We start from the raw sequence: 22211 nt of genomic DNA, 5'->3' as shown, positions 1-22211 counted from the left end.
GGGAGTTTGGCAGGAGGATTGTGCTTTGCACATGCGTAGAAACGTTCCACGGTAAGCTCGGCTCCTATGAACGTGCGCCTGGTTAAACTGAACATGAAGCACACATTGGCGTCAGTTTTCTATGGCCTACATATAAGCTTGAACGCTTATAAATAAATATATATAGACACAGGGAACAGACACCAATGTGTGTTTTCACTTTGGGCATTTAACTTTTTTTTGCATGGACGCTTTAAATTTAAATGCTGGAAATGGACGCCAATGTGTGCTTTTACTTGAGTCTGCTGTTTCTCACAACCTGAGCTTAAGGGCTTGCACGGGCATCCTTCAGCTTCCAAAAGCAATCAAAAACTGACAAGTTTTGAATCACGAGAGAAGCATAAAAATCATGAGAAATCCTCTCTCCCAACTCCCTAATGCCTGCTCTGACCTGGCGTTATTTTTTGCAGTGGTAAGGCAGCTTTGTTTCGGGCACTCTTTTCTGAGCATTGGTGAGGAACACAAAATCAGCTCATTAACATGAGCTTGACTATATTAGCATGCTCCTTGCATTGTTCGTCTACTTGTTCATGCGCTTCGGGCCTCTGAACATTCTGCGCACATAAATGCAGTTGATAGTACGGCGCTAATGGCCTCTAGCAACCATGTTTACTTTTGAGCATTGGAGCCTTGGTTTCAGGACACAGCCACCACCATATGAAGGTTAAGTATCCTCATTCCCACATCTCTTCAGCAGTGTGTCAAATTGGTAGGGATCATCCTCCCTAACCCCTCCATCCACACTCTTAAATGCGATTCACCCGATTCATGCTCCATCTATCAACGGTCCCATCCTGGGTAGCACAAAGAGCATCTTACACCCCCAGGAACGCTGCTACTCATGGTCATTCTTCTCCTGCTTTAAATTTTCACTCTGAATATGAGCTTCTCCATCTGCCCTATGTTCCCCCAATCACTCCTCTTAGATTACCCCTTCCCCTCTTACAGTGTGTCACTATTCCTCTCTTTAGCAGCCTTTTTTCACTCTTCAAAATTTCCTTAAAATCAATTCCAACAACAAGATTTTGAGCCCTGGCTCCACCTGCACCCCTACTAGATCTACAACCCTTGTTCGACTCGCTCCCAAAACTGTTTTTTTCTGTTTGATGTTTTGTTAATTAAACTTCCAAACACCCAATGCACATTTGTTTTTTATGTCACTGGGTGAATTGTCAGCGTCATGAAAGCATAAGGCGCCATGTTAGAAATCTGGCGTCAAAATTGAAGAAGCACATTTTTGGTTAACATGGAATGTTCAGCACTTAGTCCCCTGATGAAACTTATAAGAAAGTGAAACGGACAGCCCCACTGGGAATATTTAAATGTAAAATGAAAAATTGAGAGACATGCCTGCCCCTGGATGAGAAGGGAAAGCTAACACTAGAAGGAGAGGGGACACAGTGGGCAGGTGCTGAACAGGCCACAGAGGAAAAGATGGACATGGAAAGAGAAGAAATGTCAAATGGACTGGAGACCCTAGAAAGAGCAGAAGATGGGACTCAGGGCTAGGGGAATAGAGAAGAAGATGACTGGGAATTGGGGATTGAGGTGGGGAGTGTTGGGGGGGGGGGGGACTATGGATGGGAAAGGTGGAGAGAGACTTTTTGAGGTGATAGTCAGGATCTGGCGATTTGTAGGTAAGAGTGAGCGTGTGTTGATGGGTTGGGAGAATGAGTGAGCGTGTGAAATGGGGGGGAGGGGGGTAAGAGAGGGGATGAAATGCGGGGAAAGGCTGAGACAATGTGAATGACCTGGTAGAATGGAGAGAGGATGAGAGACACTGATGAGGGTCCTGAAGAGGGTATCAGAGGAAGGGGATGGGTCAAAAAGGTGGTGAAAGAGGCAATACGAATGGTGGTAGAGAGTAAGATTAAAAGCAGAGCGTGGATGCAAGAGAAGAATGGAGAGACAGGGATGGAGTTGGGACTGGTGAGGGAATGAGAGCTAGTGCAGGGTAGGTGAGGGCTGAGAGGGAATGTGCAGAGGATATAGAGCAGACTGGATGGACTGCCATCATCCACTATGTTACTATGAAATGGAGGACTAAGGAAAGAGACAAAAGGAGCAAAGGGAGTGCTGGAGAGGGGATGAGAGGGAGATGGAAAAAGCCAGTAGGCAGATGAAAGGCGAAAAAGGAGTCTAAAAGGGAGTGAGAAAAAGAGAAAATTAGAGTAAAATCAAATAGGTAAATAAAGGCAGAGAAGAGAAGAGTGGGAAAAATATAGATCAGCGACAAACACATGTAGAGAAGGAAAAGAAGACAACAGAAAAGAAATGGAAATAATTTTGAAGACTGGCACAAGGGGTCAAGGAAGGAGAGAGGTTCTGCATGTGGGGCAAGGAGGGAGAAATGTGCTGGACAGAGAGATCAGTTAGGGAAGAGAGAGATCCAATGAGGTGGGTGAAGAGAAGGGGTGCGGAAAGTGAAAGAGGCACTGGACGGGAGGGGGAGGGAGGAGACAGGTTCCAGGACCTGTAGGGAAAGGAGGAGGAGGAGGAGAGACAATAACAGAGAGGAAAATGAGTGAAATATTGCACATAAAGGGAAGGGCAGAGGGGAGACAGGTTCCACATTTAGGGAAGGGAAGAGGGGAAGCAGGCTCCACATTTAGGGAAGGGAAGAGGGGAGGCAGGCTCCACATTTAGGGAAGGGAAGAGGGGAGGCAGGCTCCACATTTAGGGAAGGGAAGGAAAAATAAAACAGATTTGAGGAGACAGAGAAATTGATGAAAATTGAACGCGAAACAGACATAGGGCAAGAGGCGAGAAAAGAAACTGCAAATGGAAAGAAGGTCCTGGAAACAGAGTTAAGAGAACAGACACAGGAAAGCAGAACCAAAGAGTGAGAACTAGATGATTGGAATAATAAAATCACCAGACCACAAAGGTATGAAAAATGATTTTATTTTCAGTTTAGTGATTGAATTATGAGAATGTACATCTGTTGGCTTTACTTGCACTATACAGTTATACAGTCTTTCTATTTTTCTGGCATTGAACAACATGCAGAGTACGGAATCTCTGGTTTTAGTTTTTGTCTGCATGTTTTTTGCGGATCCTTATTTTTATCAGGTGAGAGTCATGTTCTGCATCTGCAACTGAGATGAAGGATTCTGCTGGCATGTGGTGTCTATGTACAGATCTGTAATAGACCGTCTTGCTCCAGTTTCCCAGTGGCAGATATATTTGGTGCTCTAATGTATTTCAGTAGCATAATTAACTGAAATAACTATTTCTGAAGGTTACAGATACAGGTGAGGATGGAATGGATCTTAGCGGGATGGGCGGGTATGGATTAGATTCCTGTGGTATGTCATGACTATATTTTTGCCTTGAAAGTATGCTACAAGTTGAAAAAGGTTGAAAATCACTGCTCTAAACAATTAGACTACTCTTCCAATTTCAAAATACCTTCAGCTATGAACATTCCTCAGATATAATTGCATGTTTGGTCTAAGAAATGGGTTCATTTCTAAATTCTAGTTACCCTAAAATTGCCAAAGAGGCGGCTCTATAAGGATCTTAATGATTATTCCTGAACTATTGCAGTATTTAAAAAAAGAAAATGCACAGTCTAGAAATGAATCATCCTAAATCTACCTTTTCCTTTGAAATGTTCAGCTTGCTTCCAATTGCTTCTGCCATCTTCAGTCTGCTTCCTTGTTTGGGTAGCATGGCCGTAAAACAATCTAAAGCCTGCCAATGACAAAGTACATACCAGCGAATAAAGTGTGAATATAATGCTATCAAAATGACTACTACTACTTACTTCTATAGTGCTACTGGTTCATACACAGAACTGTACAATGATAGTAAAATACTCCAGTAGATTAAGTCCCTGCCCCCCAAAAGCCTGCAATTTAAGTATGCACCTGAGGTAAAGGGTCATGGTTTTGATATACCTAATGGGAAACAAAGTAATTTTATAAAGGACACAAGCAGTGCCAGAAGCAAAACTGGGATATGAACCCTGGCTCCCCCCCGGTCCTCATACCACTGCTCTAACCAATACGCCACTCTTCCTCCTCAGTGCAGGAAGTGACATCTAATAGCCACTGCCAAAAGCAGTGCAATACCGAACTGACTGGCAACTGCCTAAAGATAAACAAGGCCAGGATGACTTGTAGCAATCCCAATCCCAAGATGAATAAATGATAAAGAATTATCAAGTACAGAGAGTTCTCAAGTTAGGGATGTTAAATGACAAAGCCACACTGCTAAGGCCAAGGAAGTTTAAACCAACTGGACAGCATTACTCCACCTCTATCTGTACTCTATTAGGATCAGATCATCCTATGGGTAAAAACCATTCTGAATGACAATAATGAGCTGAAAATCAAACATATAAACGGCGAGTGACCATACTCACTCGCAAATGCGCAGTAGAGACCTTCTCTGCCCCGCCCCCATGTCAATACGTGATGACGGGGGGGCGGAACACAGAGGGTCTGTACTGCGCATTGCTGAGGGAGGGACACCGCCGTCTAACGCTCCCCCCACCCGAGTCGCCGCCGCCACCCACCTTCTACCCGGTCGGGCCCTCGCTCCACTATTGAAACAGCGAGGGTCCGGGAACGCAGCACTGAGCTCTGCTGAGCTGCCGACATCGCCCTTCCTTCTTCTTCTCTGCCTCTGTCCCGCCCTCGACGACATTACGTCACACGAGGGCAGGACAGGCAGAGAAGAAGAACGAAGGCCGACGTTGGCAGCTCAGCAGAGCTCAGTGCTGCGTTCCCGGACCCTCGCTGTTTCAATAGCGGAGCGAGGGCCCGGCCGGGTGGAAGGTGGGTGGTGACGGCTCGGTGGGGGGGCGCGAACTCGGAGGGGGAGGGGCAGCGGCGAACTCAGCGGTGGGGGCGGGCCTTTCAACCCCCCTTCCTATAATAGCCTGTTTTTACGGGCTCAAAGGCTAGTCAACTTAATAATCGAGCCTCTGCCCCTAATGGCAAAAACAATATTTTTTTCTTCTAATGGAGAGGAGGAAAAGACCTCAAATGTCCTCGCTAGACGGCAAGTATGAAAACTTAAAGCCAGCTCATATTGGATTCCGGTCATATCATTGGTCAAAAACATCCCGTGATAAACTCTTCATTATTTTTATCTTCTTATTTTTTGGTTCTTCCTGTGACCAATGATATGACTGAAAATTAGTCCTTACCTGATAATTTTCCTTCCATTATTCCCAACAGATCAATCCAGACTAGTAGATTATGTCCCTCTACCAGCAGGTGGAGATATTGAGAACTTCAGAGGTTTACTATATGTGGACATGTGCAGCCACGTTAACCTCAATATTGTCGACAGCAAAGCAATGGAAGAAGAAATTTAACATGTAAACCCTTCTCCGGCCTCTAAAAAGCCCAATTAGGCTCCTCCTCCATCACTCCTGTGGCAGGAAGCATTCAAAGTGAAAAACTGTAGCTTGTTGGATGACCTTGTGTGGTTGTTGTTAGTGCTGTGCTTTCTTTCAACAAAGGGTGGGCCTCTGGATTGAGACTAATGGAAAGAAAATTATCAGGTAAGGACTAATTTTACCTTCCATAGCGTCCTGCAGATCAATCCAGATGAGTGGGATGTACCAAAGCAGTCCACCACCAGGGTGGAACACTAGAACCCCTGAAGACAGGTGCGCCATGGTCTAGTAGCCCGCAGCAAACAACCACAGATGCTGATGCAGATGGCAAAAACAAAACAAAACAGCAGCCATCCCGAAACAACCCAATGCTACCACAGAAGAAACGACCCCAGGAAGAAAGTGCAACAATCCCTTGACCAGACAAGGAGAAGGTCATAAGAAAGAGAAGGCCAAGGCCAGAGGACCACAAAGCTAGCCTGAAGCCAGTCCTAGGAAGCACCACCACGACCAAGTCAGCCTCACAGATTCCCCACACAGGGAATCAGACACGATAAACCATCTGTATGGACCCCTGTGTCACTGAGGTTCACACGGGAAGGGCACACAGAAACGGAGCCAGCAGCAAAGGTGCAACAGTAAAGGTGCCAAGCAATGGAACGTATCCATCCTTTGTAGTGGAGCACAAGGAAAGAAGAAGAGCAGAGCTGACAGCACGGCATGAAGAGCTCAGAGAGGAACCCTAAGGAGAGCTCCCCATGGCAAGTCGGAATCCCGATCTGCGAACCAAGAAGCAATCAGGAGTCAGCAGTACAGGAGAACACTCATGTCTAGACCCGCCACTGGAAGAGGGGAAAGAGTCTCAAGACAGACAAGACCCCCCCCCCCCCCCATCCACCCCACGTGGGCAACATGAAGGGACAGAATTCAGTACTACAGCTGCATGCACGACAAGAGCCGTTGTCAGGCCAACTGGCAAGCTTTTGTACAGTCCGCCAGCCAGTGATGGAGGCCAACGCAACAGACCATGCCGGAGCAAGGATAACAGACAGAGTCAACCTCCCAGGGCAGAAATGCCAGACTGAGTCGGAACCATGGAAGCAAGCTCCAGGAGCCAGACATACGGCCGGAGACATGGATGGAAACACCAACTACACCTGCAGACAGCATAGCAGGACAAGACCCTACAGCCAAAGATGGAACTAGTCCAAGTGCAACGAGTGATGCCAGAATGAAGGCATGCTCGGCTGCCTGTACAGAGGTCAGCAGAAGGCCAGCGCAAAGAACTAGATTCGGGGAAAGATCAATCAATGACAGAGCTAGGACAAAGCCCGATGGCCAAAACTGGAGATCGGTAAGACTCCGTGGATGGAAGAGGAGCAAGGAAGAATTCCACGGACGCAGCCAGAGCAAAGTCAGAACCGGGCGAGGGTCCACGAGCAGAGCCAGAGCTCATCATAGCTCCACATCCAAAGCTGGAGCTAGGCAAAGCTCCACATATGGAATCATAGCTAGGCAAGGCTCAACAAAGATGGAGCTAGGCCCAGCCTCAGGGCAACAGCCAGCACTAGGCAAGCCTTCGCAACCGGAACCATAGTCGTAGCAAGTCAAGGCTCGAGGCCCAAAGTTGGAGCAAAGGTATTAGCTGATCTGCCAATAGTTGTGCATGTACAATAGCTACAAAATGTTCTCCCAAAGCACAAGCACATGCAGGAGCACTTCTCACAAACTGCAGCTTACAATAATATAAATTAGTGGCCCACACTTTCTATATGAAGACTGAAGACCCTCTCCCGCTTACATATGTTGCCATATAAAAAATACTGTACACAATACACAAAACTTCCGTAGCTCTGCTTAAGACTGAAGTTTTGTTCTAGGTCCACTGTTTTTACTTGTAACATAGTAACATAAATAGTAGTAGTAGTAGTAACATAGTAAAATAGTAGATGACGGCAGAAAAAGACCTGCACGGTCCATCCAGTCTGCCCAACAAGATAAACTCATATGTGCTACTTTTTGTGTATACCTTACCTTGATTTGTACCTGTCCTTTTCAGGGCACAGACCGTATAAGTCTGCCCAGCACTATCCCCGCCTCCCAACCACCAGCCCCGCCTCCCATCACCGGTTCTGGCACAGACTGTATAAGTCTGCCCAGCACTATCCCCGCCTCCCAACCACCATCCCTGCCTCCCACCACCGGCTCTGGCACAGACCGTATAAGTCTGCCCAGCACCATCTCCGCCTCCCGCCACCGGCTCTGCCACCCAATCTCGGCTAAGCTCCTTAGGATCCATTCCTTCTGAACAGGATTCCTTTATGTTTATCCCACGCATGTTTGAATTCCGTTACTGTTTTCGTTTCCACCACCTCCCACGGGTGGGCATTCCAAGCATCCACTACTCTCTCCGTGAAAAAATACTTCCTGACATTTTTCTTGAGTCTGCCCCCCTTCAATCTCATTTCATGTCCTCTCGTTCTACCACCTTCGCATCTCCGGAAAAGGTTCGTTTGCAGATTAATACCTTTCAAATATTTGAACGTCTGTATCATATCACCCCTGTTTCTCCTTTCCTCCAGAGTATACATGTTCAGGTCAGCAAGTCTCTCCTCATACGTCTTATAACGCAAATCCCATACCACTCTCGTAGCTTTTCTTTGCACTGCTTCAATTCTTTTTACATCCTTAACCAGATACGGCCTCCAAAACTGAACACAATACTCCAGGTGGGGCCTCATCAACGACTTATACAGGGGCATCATCACCCCCTGCTGGTCACACCTCTCTCTATACAGCCTAACAACCTTCTAGCTACGGCCACCGCCTTGTCACACTGTTTCGTCGTCTTCAAATCCTCAGATACTATCACCCCAAGATCCCTCTCCCCGTCCGTACTTATCAGACTCTCCCCGCCTAACACATATGTCTCCCGTGGATTTCTATTCCCTAAGTGCATCACTTTGCATTTCTTCGCATTGAATTTTAAACCATTCTTCTAGCTTCCGTAGGTCCTTTTTCATGCTTTCCACTCCCTCCGGGGTGTCCACTCTGTTACAGATCTTAGTATCATCCACAAATAGGCAAACTTTACCTTCTAACCCTTCGGCAATGCCACTCACAAATATATTGAACAGAATCGGCCCCAGCACTGATCCTTGAGGCACTCCACTACTCACCTTTCCCTCCTCCGAGCGAATTCCATTCATCACCACCCTCTGGCGTCTGTCCGTCAACCAGTTCCTAATCCAGTTCACCACTTCGGGTCCTATCTTCAGCCCATCCAGTTTATTTAAGAGCCTCCTGTGGGGAACTGTGTCAAAAGCTTTGCTGAAATCTAAGTAGATTACATTCATAGCTCGTCCATGATTCAATTCTCCTGTCACCCAATCAAAGAATTCAATGAGATTCGTTTGGCACGATTTCCCTTTGATAAAACCATGTTGTCTCGGATCTTGCAACTTATTGGCTTCCAGGAAATTCACTATCCTTTCCTTCAGCATTGCTTCCATTACTTTTCCAATAACCGAAGTGAGGCTTACCAGCCTGTATTTTCCAGCTTCTTCCCTATCACCACTTTTGTGAAGAGGGACCACATCCGCCGTTCTCCAATCCCTCGGAACTTCTCCCATCTGCAAGGATATATTAAACAAATCTTTAAGAGGACCCGCCAGAACCTCTCTGAGCTCCCTCAATATCCTAGGGTGGATCCCATCCGGTCCCATGGCTTTGTGCACCTTTAGCTTTTCAAGTTGTTCATACACACTCTACTTGTGTTAGGACATACTAGATGAAGTTTTCCACATGCCAAAAATAATTGTGTTTCCAGTGATGGGGAAATGGTGCTTAAATGTCTAACAACCCACTGAAGAATGCTATACAGAAAAATCTAAAATAATGAAATCTCACTGGCAGGCTGAGGGTGCATAGCACACTAGGCTCTTCACACATATGAAAGAATCATGGAAAGCTACAAAGACACACCATATTAAATGCATGAGGTTACAGGTTAGTGATTTGCCTTATTTGTTTTTAAGCAGAATGAGAGAGATTAACACATACCTCCTGAAAGACATTTAGAGCAGTATCTGGAGAAGAACTGTCAAAGTTGTGAACAATCCTGTTGCACCATTTCAGTAAATCCCTGAGAGATAGGACACAATCCAGTCAGTACTAAGCAAGGAAACAAGATAAAGCAAAGGAAAAAAAAAATACCCACCCCCCTTAGCTCCTCTCAGAGTTAAGTGCGTATGTGCACGAGCGCATGGCCATGTATGTGAAGTTGCTGTTTTGGGCAGACACTATCACCTGCCACTTCTCATCGCCCAAACTGAAATATCTTGATAATTTTGTTTAAGCTATGGCATTTATTCATTATGTTTTACTAGCAAAAATAAATAAGTCTTTGCAGCAGTTTTTATTCACTACTGTCAGAAGATGGATCAAGGAACCCATTCCCTGGGCCTGAAAAAGAAAGTAAGAAAGGTTGCCACAGTCACCCAAGTTTGTAGATCCCATCCTCCAGGCCCAAAAAAGGAAACATAGTATAAATGCAACAATAACAGATAAGCCCTATATTAACTCACCAGCTGCCACTTTTATGGCTACAATACCAGTAGCAGCAAAATGGAAAAATTAATATACCACACATATTAACATGATGGGAACTGTAAATGTGACTGAACATCAGTTATGATGAAAAACTTCAGTAAAAACAATTTAGAAGATGAGGACGAGTGGCCACCAAGCTCCTGCTACTGAAGTCTGCATACCTGTGATGTGAGTGAGGAAGAAGCATTTACAGTAAGTGATCATGTTGAGAAAATACAAATAAATAAATCAAAGGAGAAATTAGGTCCTACCTGCTAATTTGCTTTCCTTTACTTCCTCTGGACAAGCCCAGAATGACTGTTGGGTTATGCACACCTACTCGCAGGTGGAGACTGAGAAGACTGATTTCGAGGCAGCCAATAAGAGCCGTGCTCAGTTCTCTGGAAACCTCAGTATTCACATAGCAAAACAAAAGGAAAGACAGAAACCAGACATCTGTGCGCCAGTCAGTTCATACAGCCACCTACAAACAAAGAGACCTTGCTGGCCACTATCGAAAATTTTGACTATTAAGTCAGCAATATCAGTAATGTGCTTATGTACAACCGCGTAGTAATTTGTCTCTTTGCGACTAAAGACATCTCTCCCCCCCTCCCCCATCTATCTCTCTCTCTCTCTCAAAAAAATGTTTATCTTATGTTTTAAATCAAATACCTCCCCACAGAGACAAGAGCGAACGGAACTAATATAGCCGCAAAACCATCGCAAAGAACAAATCAGATACCGAATAGGGAGGTATCTTCACTGGTCCGGAGGGACTAAAGGAAAGCAAATTAGCAGGTAGGACCTAATTTCTCCTTCCTTAGCATCCCTCCGGACCAGCCCAGAATGACTGTTGGGAAATACCAGAGCAGTAAACTACGGGAGGGACCAAACAAGAACCACTGCCAGATCCCCCTAACTGAAAACAGAGACTCAGCACACCTGGCCATCTGTCCAACAATACCAAACAAGGAAAGAAGCCTAGAATATGTCTCATCAGAGTCACCAGAGAACACTCCACTTATTCAGAGGCCTGACCCCTTTCCGAACGAGTAGAAGGGAGAAACTGTGCAAAGAGACAGAAGCAAAAGATCTGTCAAATCAACAAAGAATAGACTCAAGAGATACCTCTGGTGTTAAATCACTCTCCCCCTATCACGCAGAAGCAGCTACTACATAGTCTGCCCTGCCAACCCCCTCGAGGAATGAAGTGCCTGCAAAACTCCAGACAGATCCTAGAAGAATGACTATAGACTGGAAATACGAAAGAACAATCGAGAAACTGGTGCACTTTACAATCGCAAGGGCCCAAGCCACAGAAAGGAGGAGAGAGAGAGAGAGCACATCTAGGCCCCCTAACTCATCTATGAAATGACTCTGAAGAAAGAGGTGAGAGAAAGGAGCACAAAGGAAGAAGAAGCAGAGCGAAAATAAACTAAGAGTGAAAGCACAAAGAGTAAAGAAAGTCATTCAGGGGATGAAAGAAGCAAACAGTGTTGCAAAAACCACACAGCCTCAGAAAGATTTGCAGAGAGCCACTCAAGGGGCAACCTGAAAGAAGCTAGCATGGCCACCTGACTGAATGGGAAGACAAGATTATTCCCCCAGCCCAAAACACTCAAGTATATGTGGCACCACAGAACAGCAGAAGACAAGCCCATGAGTATACGAGTGATCTCCAAGGCATGCCAAACTAAGACAAAAGCCAAAGAAGTAGAGCACTGACAGAAGCAAGCACCTGAGCTAACCCATCAGGAGAAAATCGCCACTGTCTGAACAGGCCCATCAGAGACAAGGCAGAAGGCATCAAGAAGCTGTACAGGACAGTCGGACCCAGAAAGAACTGTGGATTTGAAGAACCACTGAAACTATTGATTCAAAGAACCACAGAATATGGCCCAGGAAACCAAACCGAAAACACAAGATGCAGGAACTGTGCTTTTCCATCTCCCAAGAAAATCTGAAGCCTAACGAAGGCAAGGAACGAAAAGAAAAACCTAGAGGAATCTGTCCGGCGCACGAGGAAGACTCACAGACCCTCGACACAGCCAAGCCAGCTTCTCCGACAGATGAGAATAGATACTCAGGGGCCCTCCCTGACTGACCACTGCCGTGTTCCCGAAGAGGTGAAACGTGTATTGTCGCAGACGAACCATTCCAACCCTGGAACCACAACCTCAGCTGAACCAAGGCAAGAGACTGGCAGTACAGAGAAATTGGGCTCCAGATGCTCCCACTGGCAACTGAGAAGCCAAGATGGGAAGCAAAACAGGGTAAGGAAGACTTGCCTGCTTGCCAGCCCATCTACCAACCTACCTGCTTATCAGCCCATTGACTTACCTGCTCACAAGCCCATCATCAAGTTGCCTACACCTCAGCCCATCGTCGTGCCTGCTTACCTGCCCATCAACTACCTGCCTGCCTTCAAGCAGCACATCTACCTACCTTCCTCCCCAGCCTACCTACCCCCGCTGCCTACCATTCCAATTCTAAGCCTCCAATCCAGCTTTCCCGCTCTATTTGCTTAACACTTCAGTCGCTACATATACACCTGTAACACCCCAATCACTACTTATGGCCCCTTTACACATTCTCTTCATTGCCCTGTCCCTTCCTAATCTTTTTCCCCTCCCCCTACCGCTGTCTACCGCTGGAACTCACTGCCCACCCATGTCCTCTCCCATCCTGCTCACTACTGCAATACCCTACTCATCCCCGTCCCTCATCACCTCTCCTGTCCCCCTCCTCCTTCCTAGCTCTCAACCTTCAACACTTCCTTCCTGCCATTAACCCATCCCCATTCTTCCTAAGTGCATCCCGTCTTCGTCGCCCTACCTCCCCCACCCTCCTCCGGACTCTCTTGCTCCTCCTCCTGCTATCCACGGAAGACATCAATCCCAATCCAGGTCCCCCTCACCTGTCCTCGTCCTATCCATGCAAACGATTCCGGGATGTCTCCAATCTCATCTCTATTCCCCTCCTCCCCCCCTCTTCCCTCCCCTTCTCATGTGCCCTATGGAATGCCCGCTCAGTCTGCAACAAACTTCCCTTCACCCACGATCTCTTCATCTCTCGTTCCCTTCAACTGCTCGCTCTAACTGAAACCTGGCTCTCCCTTGATGACTCTGCCTCAGTCACGGCCCTATGCCATGGAGGTTCTCTCTTCTCCAACACTCCCCGCCCAGTTGGCCGCAGTGGAGGAGTCGGGTTACTACTCTCGCCCTCCTGTAGTTTCCAACCCCTCCTCCTACCGCAGTCTCACTGCTTCTCATCCTTTGAAGCCCACTCCATCCATCTATTCTACCCGTGCCACTCAGAGTGGCAGTCATTTACCGCCCCCCTGATAAATCCCTCTCTTCCTTCCTCACCGACTTCGATGCCTGGCTTTCCGTTTTTCTTGAACCCTCATCTCTGTCCCTCATTCTCGGAGACTAACATACACGCTGATGACCCATCCGACTCTCACGCTTTCTCAGTTCCTCACTCTAACATCCTCCTTCAACCTCCAGCTGTGCTCCACCACCCCTACTCACCAAAATGGCCATTGTCTTGACCTCGTCCTTTCCTCTTCCGGCTCACCCTCCAATTTCCACGCCTCAGATCGTCCTCTCTCTGATCATCACCTGATCACCTTCACACTTCTTCACCCCTTCCCTCAGCCCCGCCCAACATTAACCACTACTTCCAGGAATCTCCAGGCTATTGACCCTCCCCCACCTTATCCTCTAGTATTTCTAATCTCCTCCCTTCCATCATGTCCTCCGAGTCTGTCGACAAGGCTGTCTCCGCTTACAATACCACTCTCTCCTCTGCTCTGAACACCCTCGCACCATCCATCTCCCGTCCCATAAGGCGTACTGATCCCCAGCCCTGGTTGGCCCCTTGCATCCATTACCTTCGCTCCTGCGCCCATTCTGCTGAACGCCTCTGGAGGAAATCTCGCACCCATTCAGATTTCCTTCATTACAAATTCATGCTATCCTCCTTCCAGTCCTCCCTATTCCTTGCCAAACAGGACTATTACACCCAATTGACTAATTCCCTCAGCTCCAACCCTCATCGTCTCTTCACCACCCTTAACTCCCTCCTCAAAGTGCCCTCCGCTCCCATCCCCCCTCACTCTCTCCTCAATCACTGGCTGACTACTTCCGCGACAAGGTGCAAAAGATCAACCTTGAGCTCACTACCAAGCCACCTCCTCCTCTTCACTCTTCAACCCTCTCCCTCAACCAACCAACCCAGGCCTCTTTCTCTTCCTTTCCTGATATCACCGAGGAGGAACCCGCCCGCCTTGTTTCCTCCTCGAAATGCACCACTTGTTCCTCTGATACCATCCCCACCAACTTACTTACCACCATCTCTCATACTGTCACCTCCTCCATCTGTCATATCCTCAACCTCTCTCTCTCCACTGCAACTGTCCCTGACACCTTCAAGCATGCCGTAGTCACACTTCTCCTCAAAAAACCATCACTTGACCCTACCTGTCCCTCCAACTACCGCCCAATCTCCCTCCTACCCTTCCTCTCCAAGACACTTGAGCGCGCCGTTCACAGCCGCTGCCTTGATTTTCTCTCCTCTCATGCCATCCTCGATCCGCTTCAATCCGGTTTTCGCCCTCTACACTCGACAGAAACAGAACTCTCTAAAGTCTGTAATGACCTGTTCCTTGCCAAATCCAGAGGCCACTACTCCATCCTCATCCTCCTCGATCTATCCACCGCTTTGGACACTGTCAATCATGATTTACTTCTTGACACACTGTCCTCATTTGGGTTCCAGGGTTCTGTCCTCTTCTGGTTCTCCTCCTATCTCTCCCACCGCACCTTCAGAGTACACTCTCATGGATCTTCCTCCACCCCCATCCCGCTCTCTATTGGAGTTCCCCAGGGATCTGTCCTTGGACCCCTTCTTTTTTCAATCTACACCTCTTCCCTGGGCTCACTGATCTCATCTCATGGTTTCCAGTATCATCTTTATGCTGATGACACCCAACTGTATCTCTCCACACCAGACATCACCGCGGAGACCCAGGCCAAGGTATCGGCCTGCTTATCCGACACTGCTGCATGGATGTCCAACCGCCACCTGAAACTGAACATGGCCAAGACCGAGCTCATCATCTTTCCACCAAAACCCACTTCTCCTCTTCCTCCACTCTCTATCTCAGTTGATAACACCCTCATCCTCCCCGTCTCATCTGCCCGCAACCTCAGAGTCATCTTCGACTCCTCCCTCTCCTTCTCTGCACATATCCAGCAGATAGCCAAGACCTGTCGCTTCTTTCTCTTTAACATCAGCAAAATTTGCCCTTTCCTCTTTGAGCACACCACCCGAACTCTCATCCACTCTCTCATTACCTCTCACCTTGACTACTGCAACCTACTCCTCACTGGCCTCCCACAACCATCTATCCCTCCTTCAATCCGTTCAGAACTCTGCTGCTCGTCTTATATTCCGCCTGAACAGATATACTCATATCACCCCTCTCCTTAGGTCACTTCACTGGCTTCCGATCAGATACCGCATAAAGTTCAAGCTTCTCCTTCTTACCTACAAATGCACTCAGTCTGCAGCCCCTCATTACCTCTCTACCCTCATCTCCCCTTACATTCCCACCTGAAACCTCCGCTCACAGGACAAATCCCTCCTCTCAGTACCCTTCTCCACCACCGCCAACTCCAGGCTCCGCCCTTTCTGCCTTGCCTCACCCTATGCTTGGAATAAACTTCCTGAGCCCTTACGCCAAGCCCCCTCCCTACCAATCTTCAAATCCTTGCTCAAAGCCCACCTCTTCAATGTTGCTTTCGGCACCTAACTTTTATACCTATTCAGGAAATCTAGACTGCCCCCACTTGACTGTACATTTGTCCTTTAGAGTGTAAGCGCCTTGAGCTTGTACAGTGCTGCGCAACCCTAGTAGTGCTTTACAAATGTTAAGTAGTAGTAGTAGTGAATGAAGGCTAGGCAGAACTCCCTCAGTCCTGACAACCTCTAAGTCACAATAGAGTTGTTGGAGGGAAAGCAGCTGAGTTCCCAGGAGGAAAGCAACCCCTTGACTCAGAACAGATACAGGAAGCTAACTGCCCTTTAGAGATGAAGAAAATCAACAACTCTGCGAATCCCACCGGATGAAATCTGCATAAATGCCTAACACCTTATGTTGGGAAGTCCCAACTCATTACAAAGCCACCAGGAATCTTGTAGGATTCAGAAAAAAAAAGAAAAATCAAAAATAGCAGCAAAAAATGTGGCTGACTGAGAGAATGAAAGATGTAATGGTTTGCCTGGTGCGTCCTTCCCGCCCTGTAGAATCTCACCCAGGCAGGGTTAAACAGAGTAGAGGAAAAACGTAAGAGAAATGCTGACGATAGCAACATCTTGCGAGGCTAAGCCATGCGAGAAAACTGTCATAGGAGACTGTGAGGACTCACGATAGCATGCTGAGAAAAGCACTGTCAAGCCTCTGTATAATTGAGACTTAGAGGATCTCAGACAGCAAGAACAACAAGAAGGCAGAAAGCTGCTTTAAATGCTGAGAGAAATGAGGTCACAAAGGAGAAGAAAAATGATAAACAACTAGAGAATGTGAATCAATATTCAAAAGGGCAATATGTGCAAGCTGTGATAGCTAGAAATCCCCTGTCAACGCCTTGGGAAAGGTTGCCGATTCCAAACAAAAGTGTAAACCATGAGCCCACAAAAATGCTTTGGTTTGAAATGATAGCTATAAATCCCCTGCCAACGCCTAGAGAAAGGCTACTGATACTCCAGGTATGGAGAGAAACAAAATTGGAAACCATGATCTCACTAAAATGGTTTGAGTTGAAACTGTCAATGCAAAATACACTTAACAGCAAATAACAAGCATTACATGTATTCCTCTAAGTATGAAATATTTAAGGAGACCTGCCCCAAGTATACAGTACGAGAAACTGTAGAAGAATAAAAGATAAGCATTATGGTTCCCCAAGGCTAAGAGAAGGCCTAACTAAGAACAGCCCCAGAGATACAGAAAATATGAGAAACTGAGATGCTGTCATACGTTTGTTTGGGTTTTTTTGTTTTTATTTCCCAGATGTAACAGAATAAGAGTACAAACCTTAAACCATCCACTATGCTATGGGGAACGTAACAACGTAACAGATAGTGCTTCGCTACCTATCTCAGTTAAGGAAAAATCAGATCTTACCTGCTAATTTGCTTTCCTTTAGTCCCTCTGGACTGGCCCAGAATGTGACTGATGGTACTGGTAATGGAGGGATCTGGGCTGGTCCGGAGGGACTAAAGGAAAGCAAATTAGCAGGTAAGATCTAATTGCTCCTTCCTTAGCATCCCTCCGCACTGGCCCTGAATGCGACTGATGAGATGTAACAGAGCAGTACATTTAAGGGAGGGACCCTAACAATCTGGCTCCAAAAACCGCATCTGGACAACACTACACATCCAGCCTGAAATGTTTTGAAAAGAATCCAAGACCACCATGTCGCTGCCTTACATAAGTCCAAAGGAGGAACCAAAAAACACTTTGCCCATGATGTCACCTGCCCGCTGGTAGAATGGGCTTTCAGTCCCTCCAGAACTGGCTTCTTGGAAAGAAGATTAAGCAGAAGCAATCATCTCTATAAGCCACCTAGAATTGGTGGGTTTAGACACTGCAAGTCCTTTGCGGGATCCCCCAATTAGAGGAAAAAGATGATCTAATCATCTAAACTCCTCAGTGGAGTGCAAATATTGTTTCAGAACTCTCTTGACATCCAGTTTATGCAGGTGGCACTGGTCTTCCGATCGAGAGAAGGAACCCAAGACTAGCAAAACTACTGTTTGTCTTAAATGAGATCTGGAAAGGACTTTCAGAAGGAAAGAAGGAGCAGGTCACAAAACCACCCACTCCTTAAGCCCCCCTCCCCTCCCAAAAAAAAGAGATCAGCAGGAAAACGCTTGTAATTCCTAGCAGAGTCAATGGCCGCCAAGAATATTGTCTTGAGTATCAAATACTTTTGAGAGCAAGCCGGGAAATGCTCAAAAGGAGATTTAATTAAGAACTGAGAGAACCAGGTTGAGATCCCAAGCTGGAAAAAAAAAAATCTACAAGGACAACAAATCGATACAGGAGGTGCCGATGCCAACGCAGCAGTCTCCTGGCAGCCCGTTCCACCAGCCCCGCAGCCTTCTCTGATGACAGCTCTCGACGAACGAATCCGGGCCTTGTTTCCAGAGCTTCTGGAGGGACTACTGCGACAGTCAGCTTCGGTGTCGGGGGTGCTTGTGCCTACTGTACCCATCTGCTGCAGCGGTGTCTGACCCTTCTCGGGTGGTGAGGTCTCCGACTGCGGCATCTGCGTAGACTACCACCCAGGTCGACTCCCCTTCGACGTCGGTTGAGGGAGCTTCACCGCAGTCGGACCGGGCACCGGTCTCTCACCATCGCCACAGATTACATCGTTCCTCGGCGTCGAGGCAGGTCCAGTGTCAAAGCACCTTAACTCAGGTTTTATCCGACAGTGAGCAGGAGCGTTCGTGGGAGTCGAATGAGGATTCCAGGTACTTCTCTTCTGATGAGTCCTACGGGATTCCCTCTGAACCTTCCCCTCCACCAAAAAGGAGACTATCTCCACCGGAGAGTCTGTCCTTCTCCTCTTTTTTTCCGGGAAATGGTTACGGCTATTTCCTTCCCTGTGGAGGTTGAGGATGAGCCCAGGACTCAGATGCCAAAGTCAAAAACGAAGTTCTTCCTGGGCCTGAGAGAGGAGCGAGCAGAAAACTGAACCGCACCTCACTGCGGGAAAAAAAAAAGAACATGTGAGAACAAGCAGCCTGCTTGTCCTCAGAGAATTCAAGGTGCTATACAACAACCATATGAAGAAACAAATAGATTTCGATTTGGCATTATATAGAGACTAAAGAAAATATAACTTGTGTCTGTACATCAGTCAGATTCTGGAAGGCAAACAAGACACCGTCAGCAAGTAAGCTTTACTAGAAAAAAAAAAATTAGATTTTATCCTTGCAGCTTTCCGATTATAGAAAAAAAATTGAATCTTGTTCTCCCACCATTCAGACTGTAGAGAAAATATTGAATGTTTCCTCACCCCATTCAGATTACAGAGAAAATATCATCATACAGATGCTGGCCGTCAGAAGGGACCCAGTCAGAAAGGAATTATTACCCAGAGGTTGTTTTATTTACACTTTACATTTATATAGTATTAGAATCTGGAAGCCTCGATGCAAGGAAAGGGGTTGGCTGACATGCAAAATTCCTCCCACACTGGGAACCAAAAAACACAGCACAGGAGCCTCCCACTCCTGACAAAAACAAAACGTGGAAGTCTGTGCCCTGCATTGCCTCCACTATAAAGCAACTGAAAAGAAAGTAAGAGTCTGCCCCCTAACACTCAAACCTCTCATTCTGCAAGGGCTGTTCGTCCTTCACATTAGCAGCACAAAACGCAGAGGAAATCTTCCCCCCTCCCCAGAGAGTCCTCACAGCCAAAGAGGCCGATGAATGAGAGCAGACCACTGCTAGAAAGGTCTGGGCTGCTCCTCTGCAGCGTCAAACCTATACAAAATGGCAGAGTTTCCCCACTTAAAACCAAGTGGTGCAGAAAGCAGCTAACGTCGCACTCAAAATCGTTACCACTGAAAACCACTTGAAACCGATAAGTCCACTTCCATTTTTTTTTTTAACAGAACCCTGCGGCTCCAAGCTGAATCAACGCCACACCAAATGAAAAAAAAACCCAGGCGGCAGTAAACACCTCACCACCAGAAGAAAAGAAAAAAAAACACTGGGACCTCTATCTGAAAGAAAGAGGGTCCCTACACAAGCCCCAAGCCCCTGCAGGGAGACAGCCACGACAGCAGACTATACCCATTGTACCCTCCTGCTGAAGAAACAGCAGGGCACTGTGAATTCTCTGTCTTTTAACATAGTGTACGTTCCCTGCGGCTCCACAAACTCCCTTCCCTCAGGAGTTGAGGCCAGCAACGGACCACAGTCCACTCGAGTCCACAGGCATACAGGGAAAATCTCAAGGATAGGAGGGAGGAGAGACCCAGCCACCCCCAAGGCATTAGAGAACCCCCGCGAGCCTCAGCCAGCAGATAACCAAAATAGGGCACTGATGTATGAGACAGAAAAGAAAACTTCAATCTTTTTAGTCTGAGTAAAAGAAATATGTACTTCTACCTGATGGCTTAATTTGTCTACTCACTGCTTCACGAAAACCTCAACTCAAAAGTAGACAGTACGTTCACATAAAGTACACAATATGTATTTTGTTTTGATGGGGGAAATAGTCTCAATAGTCACTGGCATATGCTGCTCAATAGCAGTTTAAAACACATGGAGATCCCGTCTGTGACTCAGATCATCACGGACCAAAAAACCTTTTCCTGCCTAGTTCTGCGTTTGCATTAACATTTATAATAATTTTTATAGTCATTTTTCTTCTTTTATGTGATAGGGATATCCACCCTTTGCTATGTAGGAGATATACTGAAGTAGGCAAACATAATATTCAGCAACTGAGCATTCGACAGGTGCCAGTTTCACTACTGCTTTTTCAAGGGACCTGTGCCAATATGTGCCTGCTTGTGTGTCCTTCACTGTTACCGCCAAGATCAGCATATCCCAATAATTATTGAGACCATCTCCCCCATCAAAACAAAAAACATATTGTATCCTTATGTGAACAGAGTGTCTACTTCTACCTGAGCTGGCAGAAATTAGAAATTAAAAAAACAAAACAGACATTTTGAGAGCAAGGGGCTCACCTCATCTACCACCTGTTCCAGACTGAGAATACTGATGTTTCCAGGGGGCCGAGCACAGCTCTTATTGGCGGCCTCAAAATCAGTCTTCTTAGTCTCCACCTGCTGGTAGGCATGCATAACCCAACAGTCATTCTGGGCTGGTCCCGAGGGACGCTAAAGAAACCCCCTTTTCAGTTATAGATTGCACCCACGTGTTGCTTTATATACAAACTTCCCCATCACATCAGGGCAATTTTAGCAAACCTGGATTGGAGTGCTGATTTGCATGAATATGCTTTATCCTCTCTATCAGACACATGATATATTACAAATAGGTCTTTGCATAAACCAAAGTTCAGTGAGTTTATTTCAGCTTATGCCTTCTCCTCCCTAACCACTTGCAAACGTTCTACCAAGACAATTTCAGCTCTCGTTGCCACCCAGGAAAGCGTGGGGAAAGGAAACCTCGTAAAATACACTAAAAATCACTCCTGTGCTGGTAAAAGGGTCATCACTGTAATGGCAAACACTTCCAACATGCTATGCATGAGTGAGCTTTGCTACGTCTGTGTTCCCTATGCTAAAGAGCTTCAAGCTGAAGCACAAAGTTGCCTCAGTTCTTTTTAAGTTTAAACATGAATACTTCCTGTACTTTAAATCATATTTAATAAAATACCTATTTTATGAAAATTTGTATTTAATGTTAACCACCTGAGAGATAACCCTCTTCCTTCTAGGGTTGGCGCTTTCTCCTCTTTAATCTGCTCCAACATGGTGTCAGCTGCTTGCTCTCTTCCAACAGTATCACCATTTTGCCTCTGATGTTTGTCTCCAGTCAACTGAATGTAAATTTCTAGCAAGCGATCTGAGGTGACCTTAAGACTTGGGTATCTCTTCACAAGCACCTGTAGAGGCAAACAGAAGTATATATAGTGAAGGAGAACTATAACAGCAGCTAGTTGATGCAACTTGGAAACAGAATATCACCCAGAAAGACACTGCATATTACACAAATATGTGTAATATGTAATATGAGCTTGTGAGTGGAGGAGTGGCCTAGTGGTTAGGGTGGTGGACTTTGGTCCTGGGGAACTGAGGAACTGAGTTCGATTCCCACGTCAGGCACAGACAGCCCCTTGTGACTCTGGGCAAGTCACTTAACCCTCCATTGCCCCATGTAAGCCGCATTGAGCCTGCCATGAGTGGGAAAGCGCGGGGTACAAATGTAACAACAACAAAAAATAATAATAAACTCAGATTAGCAATGCAAGTGTTTTTTTCTTTTTTTTTTTTTATACTACACAGAACTCTTATGTCTACAGTGGTGTGATTTGATACCATATTGAGTCTTCCGCATCTTGGGTCAGCAATGGGTGCAGCAGAGGCTGCATGAGCCATCTACAGGAGAATTTGGTGGAGAAGGAAGAAACAAGTCATGGTGAATCAAAATACACACCTGGTGGCCACA

General features: G+C 46.5%; 1 protein-coding gene across 1 annotated transcript in view; it reads right to left on the bottom strand.

Moving 5' to 3' along the window:
* LOC115459060 (midasin-like) overlaps positions 1 to 22211 on the bottom strand; it is a gene marked incomplete at both ends in the record, with an annotated part of 142006 nt that overhangs the window by 18742 nt on the left and 101053 nt on the right. Inside the window, 3 exons of the mRNA XM_030188924.1 lie at positions 3640 to 3735; positions 9455 to 9536; positions 21455 to 21648. Of these exons, the coding sequence (XP_030044784.1) occupies positions 3640 to 3735; positions 9455 to 9536; positions 21455 to 21648 (372 nt within the window). The remainder of the gene's footprint in view (positions 1 to 3639; positions 3736 to 9454; positions 9537 to 21454; positions 21649 to 22211) is intronic.

This window comes from Microcaecilia unicolor, unplaced genomic scaffold (genome assembly GCF_901765095.1).
Source record: "Microcaecilia unicolor unplaced genomic scaffold, aMicUni1.1, whole genome shotgun sequence".
Taxonomy (NCBI): domain Eukaryota; kingdom Metazoa; phylum Chordata; class Amphibia; order Gymnophiona; family Siphonopidae; genus Microcaecilia; species Microcaecilia unicolor.
This window is presented reverse-complemented; position numbering and strand designations above follow the sequence as displayed.